We start from the raw sequence: 21,130 nt of genomic DNA, 5'->3' as shown, positions 1-21,130 counted from the left end.
AACGATTTTTACAGTCCTCGAAACACTTTTCAGCTTCTTCTGCGAATTTTATTTACCTCTTCGACTGACTGAAAATGGGTTCCATTCCGATGATTGTTGATTCATTTGCATGCCAAACCTATAAATACATGTCTCATCGGAAGTTATAATGCTCTGCATAAATGTAAGATCGGAATTCGTACGATCAAGCATGTCCAAAGAGACCTGTTTACTCTACTCTTTTGAAAAAAAGTGAGCTTTATTGGAACGAGTCGAACAATGACGCGTTTCATACTCAAAATATCTACCAAAATCATTCGAACGGACTCGCGAGATCTTTCCATCTCTCTACACAAAAAAAAACTGAATCATTAGCAAAAACGACGTCGTGTAGAGTTTGAAAAAGAGATGTCTGACAACATAGCTGGGACTCTACATTCATCAAACATATGTATAATTATAGATGAGCCGTGAGTTTATGAATATGATGTTGAAACTGTCCTATATTGTCGGAATGTCTCTAGAAATGAGCCGAAAACGAAAAATCAAAATTCGAAGGCACTGAAGGCCATCCCAACAGATGCTTACAACGACGGTATGGAAATTTGGACTAAGCTAGTTGGCATGCTTATATGGGTTAAGGAACCAATCTTAAATGTGATAGTAAATAAATGCGGAAGAATGTATGTTTTTGTTAATCCGAATCAATTTAGGCGATTTACTTGAATTTTTGAACTGTAGATCATGATCAAGACGGCTTCTTTCAATAGCCTGTTTTTGACACACATCGCATCAATCAATTTTTGTTCGGATGTTTTGGAGAGAACACTTCGGTGAGCAGATAATATCACGTTTTGCGCCGGTCGACTATCAAAAAAGAATCATGATATCTTTATCAGACTTTAAAGAACGACTAAATTTTGTGCAGATTTTAATCCTTAAAGCTTCGAAATACAGTTGTAGAACAAACCGTCACGCGTGTCATTCGTCAGTTATCAGTCGAAATTCTCGAACGAGTCATCGAAAATTGGACTCAACGGTTGAACCTTCTGAGTCGTTTGCAGCGGCCAATATTTGAAAGTGATAATCGCGAAATTTAAATGCCAAATAATGTTCTTTCGTTATAATAAATATTTTTCTTTAAATCTGTAGTGTTTTTTTTCCAAAAAAATTACATGGAAAAAATCAGGTTTTAGTTTCCTCCAATGCTTGGTTATGTAAGCAATTAAAATAAAGAGATGACTTTCGTATTCGTTGGCTAAAAAAAAAAAATTAATCAAAAAAAATTTTTTTTAAATTAAAAAAAAAAAATTAAAAAAAAAAAAAAAATTAAAAAAAAATTAAAAAAAAAAATTAGAAAAAAAAAAAAAAACATATAAAAAAAAAATTAGAAAAAAAAAAATAAAAATTTGGAAAAAAATTTTAAAAAAAGAAAGTCTTTAAATAACTTAAACTGTTCAAATAATTTGTCTTTAAACACCCAGCTCTGTTCGTTCAATAATTAACGAATCCATTTATTTGACTAATTTTTTCTATGCCCATACAAGGCATAACAGTTTTGTGTTGTTTTGTTTTTTTTTATCTAATTTGTTGTTTTTGTGTTAGTTTATCATCAAACAAAATTAACACAGCGCAAATTGTTGAGCACATTTCACCTATTATATCTAATTTAATATTTAAGTTAAGTAATTATTCTACATTATATACTTATACTCGAGTATACTAACTATATATATATATATACATAAATACTAAATGTACATATGTATGCATCGTGTGCTCGATACAATGCAATATCCACTTTAATTTTTGCTTTGAAGAACTTCGTGTGGCGCAAGTGGAATTTAGAATGCTTTTGCAATGCTATTGCTTCGGATACAACTGTACATACATACAAGTGGATTTAGGCGTGACTATTATCGGTAAGGGCGCACTATACAGCATTTGAGTACGAGTATAGCAAATATATACTTCATATACTCAACCTCACAGCTGCAGCTGTACGCATGTGTATGTGTGTGTGGCGCTGAGTACGGGGCACAATTACTTATGCATATTTGCTACTTAAACATGTATGCATGTGTAGATATCCTATATGTATATATACTACATATACATATATCTAACTGTGTGCTTACCACTGCTTTACATTCACAAAAAATCAATTCCATATTTAACTAACTTAAACACCTACACTTACTTAACTAAGCACTATTATATTCCGTATTACTAAATTCTTTATAAGCTACAACCTATACAACTACACTTGACGCTATTAATGCATATTGGTTGTAAACACTGTGTATACACATTTAAATATTACGTAATATTCGTAAATTTCAGCCTTACGCTTCGCCCCTTAGAGGTGTGCGAGACAAACACAACCAACTCGTGCCCGCCTTCATTACGGCGGCTTGGGTCTAATCACTATTTAGATCATCGCCGATGAGACTGCGATCCATGCCCTTCCAGTTGCTGGAGTTGAGTGCAGCCGCTGTGATGCCATAAGTACCGCTAGGCAAGCGCTTTTGCCGACACAACGCTATGCGCGTTTTGCTGGGCGATGCCGGTTGTAGCAGCGGCGATGTGGCCTGTGGCGAGTCCATATCGTCGGTATTCTCTTCGGGACAACTATCCGATGGTGAGGCTAGACGCTCACGTGTTTTTATAGACTTTTTCAAGCGACGCAGAAATCTGTATTAAAGGAATTGAATAAGAGTTTAGTGAACGATTTTAGAGATCTCTTTCGAGCACAAATTGTGGAAAGAGTTTAGTGTGACATAGAAATATAAATATATATATGGAAGTTATTCCATGACATCGATAATCAGCTGACACTAAAAATTTTTATTTTTCATTTTATTTTAAGGCATCTTTAACAAATTTTTTATAGATCCGGAGTAATGTATTACTGCCGAATACTGAGAGAATACTATCTTATGATCCAGTAAGATTTGAGGAAACTGAAAATAAGCTCCATATTGCAGTTAGGGTACCAACTAATAGCCACCACCTACATTTTACTATCTCTTCTTCCTCTTGATCATATTAATTTAGAATTTTTCATCAGAGAAAGGAGAATTGGAGTACCTTCTCCTCCTGCACAGCATTCTGTAAACGCTGGATCAAGGCCCTTGGATTTTTGTGAGAGAAGAACTCCTGTGTTCGAACTTACAAATTAGCAAAACGCTTAGTACCCCGTTTAATTTCCACTCCCGGCAGTTCGGTGTTATGTCTGTCCCAAGTCTCGTCCTCACAAACACGAGACAGTCAAAAAGGAAGTATTAAGTTCTGTCGACTTCATCTTCTTCCATACAGCATCTGCAGATGGCGTCTGGTAAGATTGTCAATCTTATGGCATGGACACCAATGAGGCAATGGCCTCTTAAAAGCCCCACAAATAGAGAGAGGCTAGCCTTACCGAGGGCAAAGAGATCACTAGATCTCTTGTGATCGATGTTGGGACAAAAGGCTTTTGCGACGGCGCATGTACCGATGGTGCCACAGTGCCGGCCAAGCTTCCGCGAAGCCCAGCGTTATTAATGAGTTCAAGGCTAATATCACCTTTCTGCTATCTGAGTGGATGGTCATTTCTCTGAAAGAGGCTGTATTCCGGAACAACCTCGGTTTGGAAAATATTGCAATAGTCAAGAAGTCTGAAACTGGAGTTGATAGAGAGCTTCTGACAGTAAACCGCTCCACCAACCTTCACCTCCAAAGCTTTGATCCATACGTAAAGAAGCTCACTGCGGCTCTCTTCCAATGGCTTCTTCCCACCCACAACTCCCTTGCCGGTATGTGGGCAGAGCAGGAGCCGTCAGAGTTCGGTTTGGCCACTCCATGATCGAAGTGATTCTCTATGAAGCCAAAGTGTGTGAGGATATCCGAGTAATCAGATACGTGTTCTTTTAAGAACCCAGATTCTCAGAGTCCAAAGCAACTTTTGCAGCCTTACACCTTCCACCGGTGTCTACGGCCACTACGTGCAAGATGGCGTTAAGTGCCAAGGTTGGAGTGGACCTTAGTGAACGCCTTACCTTATTTGATTTCCGATCGCACGCAAACGATTTATTTTACATTTCGGCTTAACAGTTTCGGTATCTTCCTTTACAATGCTGGGTGATATACGGCGCAATAAAGCCTTCAAAAAGGTAGAATAAAAAAATTGATAAACCATAAAAATTAATTTTGAAATTTTTACTAAAACCACTTACATCGGCCACCTCTTCTTCGCTGAGGCTCTCCTGTTTTCGTGGACGCTTCTCACGATTCGGAGAATTGAGACCTGTAAGACACAAAAAAAATAGTTAGAATCGGTACAGAAAATGTGTCTTACGCTTTAACTTACGTCGCGGCAGAGGTCGTGACAGAGCCAACTCTTTGGGTGAAACCAGACTCTCTGATGAGGAGGAGCTGCTCGCCACTGGTGGTCTGCTATTGAGTCGTCTCTTTGGACTCTTACGTGTAGTAACTGCCGAAGCTGGACAGGGGTGATGATGCGAAAGACAATGCTTACTACATGTATGCGTACTACTGCTCGGCGTGGTGGTCGCAGTCAACGACTCCTTGCTCGGTATATCAAGTTGTTGCTTTGTCGGCGATTGTGTGGCTGAACATTTCGATGATTTGCGTTCGCGTTTTTTACTGCTGCTGCGGCGCTGATGTGTGAATGAGCCGCCTTTACCATCCGACGATGGGAAGTCATAGAGGCCATCTGAATCGGTGAAGGGTAATTGATCTTTACGTCCATAAAAATGTGGCGAAAAGCGTCCCATACTGGCGCGTTCACTCAGCGGACTTTCCGAACGCGACGACACCGGTGACAGACCCTTTTCGTTACCATCAATTTGTATCACAATAGAAGGCAGTTGTAGTTGTGCCATTTGATTGCTGGCACTCGTGCTGCTGATGGTGCTGGTATTTGCCGCTTGTTGCGGTTCGTCTACCTCGATTAGCACGTGCTCGGCCATGTAGGCACCGAGAGTTTTGAAGCGATTGCTGCTTAAGCGGCAATCATCCATTTTCTCGTCAACGTGATCGGTGCCAATACCTTCGTCATTTGACTCCAATATGATTTCATCCGAGAACGTCTCCGAATCGGACCGTGGTCTATGCAAATGATCAGTACTGCTGCCTGTCGCGCCACTTTCAGCGCCTGCACCTTTACCATTCGTTATATTCTCTTTACAGCTGGCTAAAGCGGAGTTTTTTCGCCTATTCAAAAGGTTTACATGCAGCGAAAGACTACCACCGGAATGTCCGCTGCCTGGTTCATCCATTTCGCCAGGACATAATGGATTACTGGAGCCGCAGCGACTCGGACCGGGGCTCGCCATGCTCGAATAGCCGGAAGAGCTGAGATTGCTTTCAGAGATGGTGCGATCGGCACGGCTGCACATCGTAAATGGACTCAGGTAGCACATACCAACGGGGTTTGGTGGCATCAACCCGCCTGGATTGCCGGTTTTCGTGGCTGGTGACATTGGCTCGGCATCCGATTCCAGTTCACTCATATTGGAAGTGACGGTAATCATTGGCGGCACAAAGGGAAATTCTAGCGAGTTCGGTTTTTCAAATTGTTTTAAGAGCCTGTCGAAGAGAGTCGGGAGAACAAATTAGATATTTACACCTATTTATATGATTTGGAATTATTTTCAGTTTCCAGGCTAGAAAAGATAAGCTATGAACTTCTAGGTGATTTAGTAGGTGGATTCACTAATACACACGTACATTTCAACATGTGCGCTCGAAAAAGTGAGTAAAGAACTAAAACGCTGTGAATGGCTCGCCTAAATGAAGCTAAGGAATACGACTGCACATAAATATTAGTGTGAATACAGGTAAATGATTAATCGAATTTCGAACACAGTAAGGAACAACGAAAGATGAAGAAACGAAAAGCGATGTGCACTACTTATATACCTTTTTTGTTGTTGCTTATTTGGAAACATAAAACTGGTTTCACCTATGCTGGCTCGTTGCGGTGGCGGTGATCCCGGGAATATGATCATCGGGTGACGATTTCTCGTTGGACTCGGATGCTCCACGGTCAATGTTGGTATGATGAGATCACGTGGTCGCGGTGTTTTCTCCTCCGGTGTTGGTGGTTCCACATCGATGACAATCGCTGGTGGCTTCAATGCCACTACCCCAGCCTTCGGAACGGGGTTAGTTGCCTGGAGACCGCTTGCTGTCGGCGTGGGTGGTGAGAATCTCAAGAGCGGTAGTTTATTAAGTAAATCCGCTCCACGATTCTGACCTGCCATGGAGGTGGTTGCGGTGTCAGTGGGTGTCGTCTCCACATCACTATCAATAATGACATGCGTTTTACCCGTATGCAGATCCAGTACAATCTTCTCCTTGGACAAGTTTATGAGGAAAAAAAACAACGAAAAATGCAACATTAGAGAAGAAGTAACATCTGAGTTTCAATGGTTTCATATATGTAGGTTTGAAGCAACTTGGTACAAAGAAAGCAATGTAAATGTTTGTTGAAAATTACTGTAGTATGGAATCTTGTGGTTTAAACATACCATATATTCTACTTTTATTAAGTGTTAGGTTTTCCAGAGCTGCCTATCTTTTTCATTTTCCTGCAAGTTGCTCTAAATTTAAACTAAAGTTTTAAGGCTTTAAAAGAATTTTAAATAATCTCCCTGAAAAAAGATCCCAAAGTATATTCAAACACCCGCAAGAAGGTCTATGAAAACTGGATTCTTTGATCTCAAGTTACAAGTATGTTATTTGACTATGTTTTGCGAGGTCTTTTAGCAAAGTAAATTAACCAAGCTCCAATAAAGGATTTCCAAGTTTTATCTCATAACTTGCGGATCTTTCCTGTTTTGTAGGAGGTGGTTTTGATAAGGATATTGTTAAATTATAATTTTTTTGGATATTTGCATGTCTCTACTATGTTACCTCCATTATTCCTCCTAGTTTAGCAAGTTCCAAATGAATAAGCTCATGGACTTTTCGACAAATGATTTTCTTGAGCGTGCTTCATCCATCAAACTACATTGACGGGCTATAATTGTGAGGCAATGAGGCAGCTTCGGTTTGTTATCTGATTACACAAGGACTTTTTCTATAAAAAAAAAAATCGACAATTCCGCTGTGGCCAGGCACGTAGACCAGTTTAATTGGAAGTAGCTTGTTGCTACTGCTAGTGACGTCATGCAGTGTTTTACTAGCTTTGTGCTCACTGTCAGCGAAAGCAGCAGAGTTGCTGTCTCTGCTATCGGAGTGGGTACAGACCTCCCTAAAAAAACCGGACTTCGGATAAGTACATCTGCAATGGCTTGATGGCTGTCATTTCTGCTTGAAAGACACTACTGTAATCTGACAGTCTAAAACAAGAGTTGATTGTGAGCTCCCGACAGAAGATTTCCCCGCCTACCTTCTCCTTGAGCTTCGATTTATCCGTGAAAAAGCTCACTGCGCCTCTTCTCCAGCAACTCCGCCGCACCCACATGTATCCCGTAGGTACATATGTCCGAGAGCAAGATGTCGCTAGGGATCGCTTTCGAGGCTCAGTGTTAAAAGTCATAAGGCATGCAATCCCCATTAGCCCTTGGAGTTCGTTCCAACCTGCTCATGCAGGTCTAACTCATGGTCACCAGTCCAGAGCAGTGTGAAAGCTCAACTGTTAATAGTTTCTGCTACGAGCTCTGACCGAAGACTTAACTCTGGTACCACGAGGAGCAGGAGCCCTTAGAGTTCGCTGGAACCTGCTCATGTGTGCTGGCCCCTCGGTGAGTGTCATAGTGGTTGTGGTTAAAACCCGAGCCCCAACTTTGTCAGTTCAATGTGGAGTTGCTTTGCTGCGGAGTGCCAGTCTCAAAGTAGGGTAGAGATTTTAGATGGACCTCGAACCAATTGGTGATAAAAATACTTGGCATTTTCAGGTGCTGATCAACACATTGATTTCTGATTTTGAGTGCTGTGGAGTAAGGCATTCGACAGCAGGTAACCACGTTGTCCCTCGTTGGAACCCTTGAAGTGACCAGTTTCCAGGAGTATAATAACTATACTATTAACCTTAGTTATCAAGTTGAGAATTTTCTTCTTTCTAACTCTAGAATGTGGTTTCTTTCGTTGTTTAAACTTTTACTGGTCAATCAAGATATTTAAGACTTATGGATTTATATATTTATCATTAACCTTAACTTTATAAGAATGAGTTTTCTATACATTTATGTGAAGAGACTAGCCATAAATATGAAATATGAAAGCATGTCCAAGAATAGAGTAATAGCTTTACATAGCAACAGAGTTTGTAGTGTGTCTCAGCTAAACCACCTATGGTTTTTGCGTCCGAATTGTATAATTATACCATCATCTGAGTCAATCTGCGTTGATTGTGTTTATTAAGAAAAAATGTTTAACCTGATAAATAAGTCTCAAAATGTATTATATGTTATATTCACTTAAGGAAACATTTATAAATATACATACATACAAAAATATAGAGCAGTGAAAAATTGAATGCGATTAAGGTACATGTTCCCTAATTCTATTAACCTTGGTAATCTTAAGCCTATTAATCTTGGACCTATTATCCTTGAAAACCTTAACCTAAATCTTGCAGTGGTTGGATTAGGGAATAAGATGGTGGAGTAAATTGGAAACAGGAGTTCGCGCACGTTGTTTAAGGCTTCAGTTTCATTCATTCGATGAAAACTTGATTCCAACGTAACACAACATTAACAATAAAAGTTTCGACGGAGGAAAATTTCACCTCGTTAGCTTGTCTGTATTACATGTATTGGGATTCGACGAAATCTCGATAGCCTTGTAAAACACAACATTATACAACAAAGAGCTTGAACCTATCACAAATTTGCTTAAGACGTTTTCTGCTATTTCACCATGTTGTCTAAAAGTATGCGAACATGTTTTTGCGATGAGGCAAAAGTTTTTGAGGATTCTATCATCATCCTCTTTCAAGCAGCAGTAGGCATCATCCCGATCGGACAATTTCCTAGAGTTCTTATGATTTACGCTGGGGCAGGAGGACTTTGCGACTGCACAGCCGCTGGTTGGTGACCAGAGGCTCAACAATCTAGTATTATTCCCAAGAGCCAATGGAGTTCCTACCTGTTCCCAATCTGCAGTTATTGAGACTCGAGAGTACCTGTCCTAGTAGGCTATCCGCCTTACAGATTCCTACAAACCTACGAGCTTAAACATTTTTTTGACCGCAGCGCCACCTACCGATTTGTTGAATATATTATATCGAGACCGGTTACTAAGAAAAAAAATTTAACATTTTAATAAAAATGGATAAATTTACTCATGCGTAAATCTGTCTCTAATTTCTTATTTTTTTTTGAGTTCTATAGCTTGAAAAGTAGACTACATATATCTCAGCGGTATTACGGGTAGGAAATATAGTAAGTGCGATGGATCGAAGATGAAAGAAAGTTGATCACTAACGATTGTCGAAGACTTTTCCCTGCATAAGTATTTGCTGAATCGTCTTTTTAATGGATTTTGGTAGGACTTTCTCATATACTAAAGTTTCTTTACTTTCAGACTTCGGAATGGATGTTCCGATTTCCTACCTCAGAATTGTTCAATGTGATAATTTTGGCAATTGTATTAATAGATAATGGAATATAGTTGAGGAGTACATCGCCCGCATGTCCTCCTAACCTTAATATTAATGCTGACAATTTTACTCACCGACATTTGCTCATCGCTGCAATCACTGCGTATGCTCTTCTGCTCATCATCGCTGTAATCGCAGGTCGACAGTGGATCTTCCTGGAAAATCGGGCTGTTTGAACGTTGCGGCCGTGGCATAATCGGCGTGAGCGCGGGCGACGGCATTGGTGTAGGCATCTCACGTATTGGCGACAGACACTTATTATTAATACCATTGCTTGGTATCTCGAGCAGTATGGTCGGTGGGTGCAATAAGTTCGTAGACGATGACGAGTTCGATGACGATGGTGTCGACGATGATTTGTGCGCATTAAGAACATCGAGGACGGGCACCTCAATCGTGGTTTGACGATAGAATACGGGCGAATCGGGTGGACCACTCGAAAAACTAACCGGCGTATGCATAGACGAGGTGGATGACTCGTCATCACCGGGTGCATCATCTTGTGGACTAGAAGCGGTTGGGGTTGTTGATGGTGATACATATACAGATGCGCTATGCGTTATGTTAGCTGTGTTTGTGGTGGTATTTGAGGCAGTTGTTATTGCATTGGCATTGGCATTTGATGAAGAGGAAGCAAGATTACGGAACATAGCTAAAATGGAGTCGGCACTGGAGACTTTCGGGCGTGCAATTGTGCCGATACGACTACGTGTTGGTCCGCCTAAGCCCGCGGCAATACCGAGCGGCAAATGGGTATTGTGATTTGTGCCACCGATCTCACTGCCACTGGTCTGCATCGAACGCAAACCGAAATCGGTAAGTGCTAAGTCGGAACTGGATAGTGAGTCGCTACCCTGATTCGATGAGGTGCTGTGCGGTGAACGTATATCGTTTGTGCACGGTGACGGAGGCACTGAGCTGGCGCGAAACTGTAAATCAGTTGGCAGGCTGAGGGCACTCGAGTTCCGTGTGTTCTAAGGGTGTGCAGTGATGAGGGAGTAGCCCGGGAAGAGGAGAGAAAAGACAATGTAAGTGAATGAGTTCAAAGTTATATGACAGGAAATGAAAGTAAATAATATGATTGGTGCGGTCCTCATCCTCTTCATATTTGAATTTAACATAACCTCTAAATGTATGTGAAAATTTGACAATGGACTTAAGAGCTTTCAGACAACAACGTTAACATTTTCTTATTTTTTCGACTAGTAAAACTTAAAGTAGGGCTTTATGTCCAAAAATGTTTAGCTCTAAAATTATAAATTCGTACAGTTCTGTGTTAACAAATAGCAGTTGTTTCTTTGTGGAATGAGGAGTGCAACGCGTACAAGCACTATATAGCATTAGAAGTGCTCAAAGGAAAGCCTCTCTCTCTTCCGGATCCTGAGTATATGGATGTAAATATTTTGATTTTTTTGCCTGAGAATTTAAAACTCACTTTAGTAGACTTTCACAATGGCTAGACTAGTAATTTCTATAAGCTAATATCGCTGGTAATTATTTATCGATCACCTAGCTTCCAACACCATACTCACCGTCATGTGTCCAATATCCATATCCGAACCAGAGCTCATTTCGGCGGACACTTTATTTAGCAGTCGCGCGAATGTCACCTTCTTCTCGAGTTTCGGATCGGCGATTGTGCGTGCAACATTTGCTACATTGGTCGAGGTCAGTGAGCCAGAATTCTCGGAGAATGTGGTCTCTTTAACATCGCTCTCGGAGTCAACATTGCTGGCCGAAGCGCGCAGACGATTCTCCGTCATGTTGATGAGCTCGCCGAGACTTACTTTCGGCTTGTCCACATTCGTTGCCGGCGAGACTAGTTGTTGTAAAATTTGTTTCTTTTCAGCAGCATTTTTCTTCACCGGCGTTGAGTTGTTGCGCTTCTTGCGTGGTGACGGCGAACCTGTTGATAGCGTGACAAATTTTAAAGACACATTAGTAGCGGTTCTTCGAAGATCATGCTTCGTATATGTAACTACAAAGATGTCTCACAGAGAAAACACAAACAAATGCTAGGTAAATAAAGCACATTCAATTACATAAAAGTGAGTGAAAAGAAGAAGAAGCAGTTGTGAAAGCGTAATGTGTTGGTGTTAAGTGCTGGGAAATTGGAAAACGTTACAGGTAGCTCTACTTTAAGGCTTAAAGAAGATTTTACTGTGTTTATGAGGGGCAGAAGCTATGTTAGAGAATTGTAAGGCATCGACTGCCTTTGGTGGCATCGGCTACTATTTGATCTTGAAGCTCATATTGAGATTTTCAACTTAAGGTTATGATTTGGTAAATTGAGGTCAAACCATATATAGTTTATGCTTCGGTTAATCTAGATAAAGCTAAAGATTTCTGCAGATGTGCAAGTAAAAAACCTGACTGGATAAAGACCTCCTTAACAAGTTTCAAAGTTTTAGTATTGTCGCGTTCATCTTAATATATTTGTATAGGCTAGTTTTGTTCGATTTCAAAGCTGCTGCTGGCATATGCCGATGATATTGATATCATCGGCCTTAACACCCGCGCCGTTAGTTCTGCTTTCTCCAGACTGGACAAGGAAGCGAAACAAACGGGTCTGGCGGTGAACGAGGTCGTTGCACTCGAGACTTGGCACTCACGTCACTGTTGACAGTCATAACTTCGTAGATAATTTCGAAAACACCACCAACAATGTCAGCCTAGAAATCCAACGCAGGATAACTCTTGCCAACAGGTGCTACTACGGACTGAGTAGGCAATAGAGGAGCAAAGTCCTCTCTCGACAAACAAAAACCAAACTCTATATCATCTCAAAAACTGATGAGTCGACGTTGCGAGTTTTCGAGAGAAAAGTTCTGCGAAAGATTTATGGTTCTTTGCGCGTTGGCCACGGCGAATATCGCATTCGATGGAAGGATGAGCTGTACGAGATATATGACGACATTGACATAGTTCAGCGAATTAAAAGACAGAGGCTACGCTGGCTAGGTCATGTTGTCCGAATGGACGGAAAAACTCCAGCTCTGAAAGTATTCGACGCTGTACCCGCCGGGGGAAGCAGAGGAAGAGGAAGACCTCCACTCCGTTGGAAGGACCAGGAGAAGAAGGACCTGGCTACGCTTGGAATATCCAATTGGCGCCACGTAGCGAAAAGAAGAAACGACTGGCGCGCTGTTGTTAACTCGGCTATAATCGCGTAAGCGGTGTCTACGCCAATTAAGAAGAAGAAGGTTTGTTCAGAGTAAGTTTAAATTGGGTTCGATTGCTGAGCTGCAAGATCTCACCAGCGCACTGATATTGCAGATATCTGAAATTGTGACCTCCCGAGTGTTTAAGCCTGGATCTCGCAAAGGCGGTACAATCAAGAAGGAAGCGTTGAGATGTTTCCACCTTGTTTTCTGGCATACAGGTGTTCAGTGTACCAACTACAAAATATTATTTTGGGATCCCTCTTACCTAATACCTTCTCTCTGGTTTTAAATAAAGTTAGGTTAGGTAAATCTGGTAGGCTAATAAGCTACACGTCGACCAAACTGATCTTTGCGTTACCACATGAAATTCAGTTACTAGGTCCAAGAGGAGTAGTTATCCTTTGGGATATCTATGTTTGACGCGAATTTTAACAGACTCTGCGGCCTCACTATTGATACCTTTTCCAGTGTATCACACCGTGAGAACCCCAGTTGTTTACAGCGTAGTCTTGCCAATGCGGGACAAGTGCACAAGATATTCTCTTTCGTTTCCCTGGTGCCCTGCTCTAGACATTTCCTGCAGTATTCTCTCTTTGTCAGCCCCATCCTGCCGGCGTGTGTCGCCACCAGACAGTGACCAGTTAGTATTCCCATCATGTTTCCACAGTCTCTTATATCGAGTGTCAATAGCAGTTTTGTGTACATACTTAGAATCTACCGTTTTGCACATGACTTTTGCAGTCTTGCACCCAAGTGGCTCGCTTCATCGTGTTTTGATTTTCTTTACCATGCTTCTGTCGAGATTGTCGTATAGACAATGCATGGGTTTCCCAATGTTTTTCACGTTTTCGGATGTTAGCCGTACACCATTTTCTCATTTCATTGTCCTCGATGCCTTTGTGTCCTGGCACCAAGTAGAAGTGAAGTTGATTGCTTCTGACAACACTACTCACTGCCGCCCTGACGAGGCACTTCTGACCCATATGCGATACGAGGTTACTGCCTTGATTGCTGCTTGGTTGTCTGCTCAGATGTTGACTCTAGAATTGCCTGCTGGTGCATTAGAGACTAACTCCGCGGCTTTCGTAATAGCAAAGACCTCAGCTTGAAATATACTGCAGTGGTCCGCCAACTTAAAAGGTTGCCTTATGCCTAACTCTGGGTAGTATATCCCCGCACCAATTCTATCCTCCATTTTCGAGCCATCCGTATAAATGTTTAGAGTATTGCGCGTAACTAACATACCTTTGCGCCAGTAATCCTTTCCTATGTTTACTTTGAACCTTCTGTCCCAGTTGAAAAGTGGGTTCATGTAATCGGTGTTTGCCCAACCGCCATTATCCACTGAGCTATCCCCGAAGGTTCTTGATGTAAACTCTACTGCAGCCAGTAGTCGTTCCGCCGATTTTCCTGCGCAGTTTTCAGCGAAGAGGTCTATAGGTGGCAAGTTTAGTATCAGTTCAAGCGCTGCCGTTGGAATTGTTCTTAAAGCTCCTGTTATAAATAGCGCAGCGAGCCTTTGAAGCTTCCGGTAGGTAGATTTCCGTATGCCTGTCCATCATACTACCGCACCGTAGTGCATGAGAGAGGGAGAGAGCTTCCAGGTTGTGTCGAACATCTGCCTAAATGCTTCTTCCACATTGTGTTACCACAGCAGTTTGCTGTCTAAGACTACCCCAAGGAACTTGGTACGGTCTTTAGAGAGAACTGTGTCTCATTTATCGAAGGGAACCTCCAAAGAGAAATACATATGTATACTTTGTAAGATGTTCTTTTTCCATTACACTCCCAAATGTTGAGTATTTTCGTTCGCTTAAAGGAGAGTTACCTGTAACAGATGTTGCATGTTTTTCTAGAAACAAGTGCTTAGGTGCGGTTTCTAGAGTAAGGCAAGCAGAAAATCGGTTAAAAGTGTAACATTTTCGGTGCAAAAATAAATGGTAATGATGTAAATATGTGTAAATATAATGTATGATATGGTATATGATTGTATAACAACAATATTGAAATCAACAAGACATACCTCTTTAACAGCTAACTACATGGAAATGTGTAAATTAAATTAACCAAAATTTTGATATTTTCAAAACTAAATCAGCATTCACAAAATACATTTTAAGACTACATAATAGAAAAGTTGGTTATTTTACGCCCTCCAGCAGCCGCAATTCGGCGATCAACAGTAGTTTTGTCGTCTTGTCAATTTCATGTATGTCACCTGACCAAGTGGGGGTCACAATTTTATATTTCAGATTTATTTAAGTTGAATGTTTGCTTTATTTGATCAGACTATGAACTTATATACATATGCAGTTATAATAGAATTTGTGGTAAATTAGTAATTTTATCATGATACGCCCTATACACCAAGTTCTAATAGCTTTTAGAGCTTTTATAGCATCTGATTGAAGCATTTGTTTTCCAATAAATGTTAAGCAAAACTAGCTGAAGCTATATAATATATTTATATAAGATCAATCCTCAAAAAAAACATACTTGCTCTGTGGAAAGCCTATCCATTGTGCGAGTATATCAATTCTCCTTAGCTGGCTTTACAAACAGCCTCAATAAATTCATCTATTACTTGTTTAACTTTCTTACAATTGACAACTACTCATGCACAATTTTATTGAAATGTAGAAACCCGCATCCGGTTAGGACTACATTAAATATTTTTCGAATAACTCTTGTTCCTTAGTGCCCTCAGACCTATATAAATAGATAAGATTCAGTTCTCTCAAGAAGGAGTCCAAAAATATTAACTTTCTTTACGATAGACGCTGGAGTAAATATTAAATTTTGATATCTGACGTTAATACTTGTAAATAAAAACGAACCAAATAATCAGACCGCTTGTCAAAAAGAGGTGTCATTGACTGGAGAACCCGATCTTGAGTTATCACTACCCGCAATAATATATTGCCCGAATACTATTGTGATCAAAAAGTATGGTGGAATTATCATTTAAAACTCCTGGGCATCAGGAATGTAGATCGCTAGATGTGTGTGAACTTTGTTGTAGGCCTATCAGGACTACTTGAAATACATGATTATAATCCTGAAATCGTCCACCAATCCAGCGAATATCGTGCAAAAGGTGAAGCAAGACCGAAAGTACTACGACAAAGTCGTTCAAAAATCAAAGATATGTCGACAGTTTTCTTCGATTATAGTGTTGTACCATAGTGCACTTCTAGAACTACTACTGCAGAAAATAATTCGAGCTGCAGAGCTAAGTAGAGCAGGTACGATCTTCTATAAGAGGGTTGGCGTAAGGCGATGATATTTGTACCATTGGCCTCAACGACCGCGCCGTTTGTGCTGCTTTCTCCCGACTGGATAAAGATACGAAGCTAATGGGTCTGGTAGTGATCGAGGTCAAGACGAAAAATCTTCTGTCATCAAACAAACAGACGTCACCCTCGCGACTTGGCTCCTACGTCACTGTTGACTGTCATAACTTGGAAGTCGCAGATAATGCGCATATGCCTTTCTTGCGGCACAGATGTCGGGAGCGTACGAACGCACTGCGCAACGATGGTTGTGCCATACGTTTTAACAGAGGTAGGAGGACAAAAAATTCAATATCTTTGGAATGGTATGAATGAACAAAAACTTTTTTGCAGATTATTAAAGGTGAATATTTTCCGCGTTCTGTCACATACTTTTCAGTTTTTTTTAGCGTGAAGAACACCTGAAAAATTTCAATTGTTTAACAAAAAATTATGTAAAATATTATTGTTTAGACAAATGAACAGTGAAAAAAATTACAGATATAGTACGAACATTTTTTTTTGACTTCACAAAATTTCATCGATTTATCTCCAGTAGTTTATGAGAAAATAATTTTACAATTTTATCGTACCTCTAAATTTCAACCTTCAATAACTTTGACAAAAAAAGAATTTTAACGAAATATTTATATCACGGGGTATGTATGCGTCTAGTCCGCTTCCTAATAAACTGCTAATTTTCAAAATCGGAGATTTTTCGAAATTTTCATGGACCACTTGACGTGGTTTGACCCAACTGGCAAAAACTCAACTCATGTCCTTCCACGACCATCGTATTCGCCTGATTTGGATTTACATATGTGTCTTTTGCGGTATGCAGATTTCGCATGACTAAGGAGTTAATACCGAAATTGACGAAGGTCTTGATGCTTATACTCTGCACATTGGCAAAAGTGAATTTTATCGGACGGATTTTACTTTGAAAGGGTTGAAACTGATTTGGAAAAGTCTTCAATTTATTCCGTACCCACGACAGTTGGATCTAAATAATCGGAACGAACCCGGATTTTTATCCGGTCAATGACCATTAGCTCGGGGCCTCGATATTGCTTCAGGAATGATTTCAGCCTCTAGAACAACAACAGAGTAAATAATTTATCTTACTTTTTGATCACAGTAGTATGTTATAAAAAGTTTTTCGGATTAGTGCAAATACATTTTCGTAGCCTAACCTTAAGAGTCTACACCAGTGTGACACTTTCAAAAAAAAAAATTTTTTTATTTGCTTTTTCGATAGCTTATATTTCCATAAATATCCTGTGAAATCGGGAAGGTCGTATCTTGAATAGTTTTTGGATGGCAGCGTTCTAAAGAGCGACCGCTCGGAGGTGCCAACATATATAAGTGAAACTTTAAACGCGTTTTTCTCGAAACGATAAATAGCTGGCGTCATAACTCAACGAGAAATGAACCGATCGACTTCAAATTAAAACTGACTATTTTTTGAATATATTTACTATATCTTTTTGATTGGTTGAAAATTGTCAATTTGGCATTAAAAAAACGACAATTTTTACCTAAAAACCATTTTGTTAATTTTTGATATTTTTCAAAGATCGTCGGTCATTGTATAGGAAATATCTTTAAGTTTAATAAACTTTTAAAAATTTTTTCTTTCAGCTACTCATTCGGCCGGAATCACGCCAGCAGTTGGGGCACTTTTTTTTTGGCACCTCCGAACACAACCCATATTGTAAAAAAAAAAAATCAAAATATAGCTGAAAATATACCTTATTGCGGTCAAAGAAGCTCGAAATATTCAATCGCATACTTTTTCTTAAAAAAATTCACGAAAATCGCCCAATTTTTCATGCGTCACACTGGTATAGTCCGTAAGTACTACAGCTCGACCAATCATATTATATGTTATAACATAATAAAGCGCTACTATAAATTTGGTGTGGTACTTACGAGTGACCCTGTATGTCAAAAGCAAAAGCTCATGTGCAGCGTGCTAGCTAGTTTAAGCACCTAAGTATTATACAGCTTTTATATAGAAATGTAGGGTTTTAGATATCATATATAGTATGTTTGTAGGTATTAATACAGATTTACTTGACTTTTGGGATTAATATACATAATACAATAATATACTATATGTATGTATGTATTTACATGGTTAAGTATTATAGGTGGCTTAGTAGAACTATACATATTTACGATTAGGTGCTAAGAGGATAGATGAAGCAAAACTCTACTTTCAGGTTCAGGGTTGCTTTTACAGTTTATAAAACGAAATTTCAAAAATCTTATTGCAGAGCAAAATCCAATATTCGTTATATATATATATGTTTGTATAAATTTAGTGCGCAATTGTTGGAGTATTACTTTATTCAATTTATTCAGCATTCTTTTTAGATTTGCGGTGCAAGTTTTATGTGATTTAAGCATACATACGAGTACATATGTAGGTGTACATATATTTACGAGTATATGAATGGTGGTGATGTAACTCAAAGAAATAATGTGTGCAACAATTTAATATTCAATAGGAATTTATGGCGAATTTTGAGTACAAAACTGTAACGCTTGTTTGAGGAGAGGGGGGGATATACAGCACTGTGTGTACACAACGAGATATTCGTTAAGAGGAAATTTTGCAAAAAAAAAACACAAAATTTTTTGATAAAAATACGAATCATAAACCAATCAAGTACTTATATGCATATAAAGGTTAACTTATACATACATATGTTAGGGAAAAGTGTGACAGACAGTTACAGACAAACAGAGAGAGAGAGAGTAAGAGAGCGAGAGAGAGAGAGAAAGAAACAGGTAGATAGAAATACAACGCTTGAAGTGAGTTGCGGTGGAGTAATTTGCTTTAAGTAAATAACTATGTTTTCGGTATAAAAAGGGTTCATAAATATTTTTGTTCAACAATTTTTGGTTTTTGTTTTTGTTTTGTGCTTGCAAATTTGTTTTAATAATTGCTGTTGTTTTTGTTTTTATTTTATTTTTTCGGTTTTTTCGTTTCGTGAAAATCAAACTCAATTTAGCCTATCTTACGTCGGGGAGGCGGTCGTAATAGATCGTCAAGTGAAAATGTACGCGCTGCTGCCCCTCCCCCTCCGGGTATTGGATTGGGGCTGCTGAGGCTCAAAAGTGACGGTTTTCTGATACCCAATCTGTTGAATATGGAACGCTGTGTGCCCGGTGCTATATTGCCGGTTGACTGTGGTATGGCAGTTGTAAATTGCAATTGCTCGCGTAATGATGTGTGATGATGATGTCCATGTATGGAACCAGGTGCTATATATTTTTTATGAAGAAGAAAAAAATATTTTCGATAAAAAATATACAAACAAACAAACGAATAGTAGTAGTAGAAGAAAAAAAAAACAACAGAGAGAAAAAGAGAAGAAGAAAGAGAGAGACAGTAAGTGGTAGAAAAAAGTTTCGGGCACAAATTTGCAAAATGAGCGCATACACGAGTATCTCAAAAAAAGTAAATCATACGTATTCGGACAAAAATAGACGTTTGCTAGCAGTTATAGTAAATAATGACAGACATATGTGTACCATATAAATATATGCATAAAACTACGCTATTTATAGTATTCATAGTTACATATTTTATAGCTAACTTATTACAAATGTTAGAGTTTTATATAGAATAATAGTAGCAGTCGGTTTAGTAATTCGATAAAGCTGAGATGAAACAAGAAAAAACGTTAACTTCGGCTGCAGCGAAGCAAATATACCCTTCACAGGTGTATTTCTTTTAGTAACTACATATGTGTTCAGCTTGTATGGCAGCTATATGCTATAGTAATCCGATCTGAACAATTTTTTCGGAGATTATGTTATTACCTTAATTAGTAATTTATGTAAAATTTCGTGAAGATATCACATCAAATGCGAAAGTTTTCCATACACGAACTTGATTCCGAACGTTCAGTTTGTATGGCAGCTATATGCTATAGTGAGCCTATCTGAACAATTTCTTCCAGTATTATATTATTTCTATGAGCAATAACTCATACCAAAATTTCGTAAATAGATCTTGTCAAATGCAAAAGTTTTCCATACCAGAACTTTATTCCGATCGTTCAGTTTGTATGGCAGCTATATGCTATTGTAAGCCGATCTGAATAATTTCTTCGTATATTACATAATTATCTTAGAAAATAACCTGTGCCAACTTTTGTGAAGATACATTGTCAAATGTGAAAGTTTTCCATACAAGGACTTGATTGCGATCGGTCAGTTTGTATGGCAGCTATATGCCATAAAAACCCGATCTGCATAATTTCTTCGCAGAATACAGCATTGCGTTAAATAATAACCTGTGCCAAAATTTCGTGACGATATCTCGTCAAATGAAGAAACTTTTCATACAAGCACTCCGAACGTTTGTATGGCACCTACTTGTATAATATACAATGTACATAAATGCTGTATAGATCCAATCTGAAATTTTTTTTTCACATATTTGTGCTTTTTTTTTAATTTAGAAAAAGATATTTCCGAAAGTCCAACCGTTCACTTCTGGTTCTTAAATAGTTTCAAATTCGCTTGAAAGCTGAACAGCTTGATTTATTACTGAAGAAGTGGCACTATTTAAGAGAAGCGTATTGTTTCAAAGTTATAATTTGTTGGTAAAGGGTATTACAACATAAAGAGTTTTTCAATAAGAACGCTACAAAACGCTTTTGCATGGCCACCACGGGCACCCTTGCAGAAGCTCAGACGCTGAAGCCATTTTTCGACGGGTTTCACGCATAAATCGGCCGATGATGGTGCAATTTCAGGTTCGATATTCCTACGCAGTTCATCAATCGTCGCTGGCTTGTTGGCATAGTTCATAGACTTGACGTTACATCGTTACAATTCTTTAAAAGCTTTCAAAATATGCTCCTTCGGCGCCAGCCAGAAGGCGTCACGGAAGGTATTCTACGGAATAGCCTTGAGAGTCGAAGTGCATGCTGCTTGGATTCCCTCTGTCGTCTCAAAATGCTTGCCTTTCAGGCAAGGAAACAAAAAAAGTACGGGGGATCACATCCGGCCTTGGTTAGGTAGCTGTTCACAAGAAAGGCGGTGTGAGCCGGGGCGTTGTCGTGGTTCAACTTCCTATCAGCTGC

General features: G+C 39.3%; 1 protein-coding gene across 1 annotated transcript in view; it reads right to left on the bottom strand.

The window, feature by feature from the left end:
* Positions 1-1,466: 1,466 nt before the first annotated feature.
* LOC126760604 (uncharacterized) overlaps positions 1,467-21,130 on the bottom strand; it is a 236,310-nt gene continuing 216,646 nt past the window's right edge. Inside the window, 8 exon segments of the mRNA XM_050476362.1 lie at positions 1,467-2,673; positions 4,017-4,120; positions 4,194-4,264; positions 4,328-5,568; positions 5,902-6,338; positions 9,664-10,563; positions 11,122-11,495; positions 19,056-19,298. Of these exon segments, the coding sequence (XP_050332319.1) occupies positions 2,400-2,673; positions 4,017-4,120; positions 4,194-4,264; positions 4,328-5,568; positions 5,902-6,338; positions 9,664-10,563; positions 11,122-11,495; positions 19,056-19,298 (3,644 nt within the window). The 3' untranslated portion in view covers positions 1,467-2,399.

The sequence above is a fragment of the Bactrocera neohumeralis genome, chromosome 5 (genome assembly GCF_024586455.1).
Source record: "Bactrocera neohumeralis isolate Rockhampton chromosome 5, APGP_CSIRO_Bneo_wtdbg2-racon-allhic-juicebox.fasta_v2, whole genome shotgun sequence".
Classification (NCBI taxonomy): domain Eukaryota; kingdom Metazoa; phylum Arthropoda; class Insecta; order Diptera; family Tephritidae; genus Bactrocera; species Bactrocera neohumeralis.
Note: the sequence above shows the minus strand (reverse complement) of the source record. Positions and strands in the feature narration are given on the sequence as shown.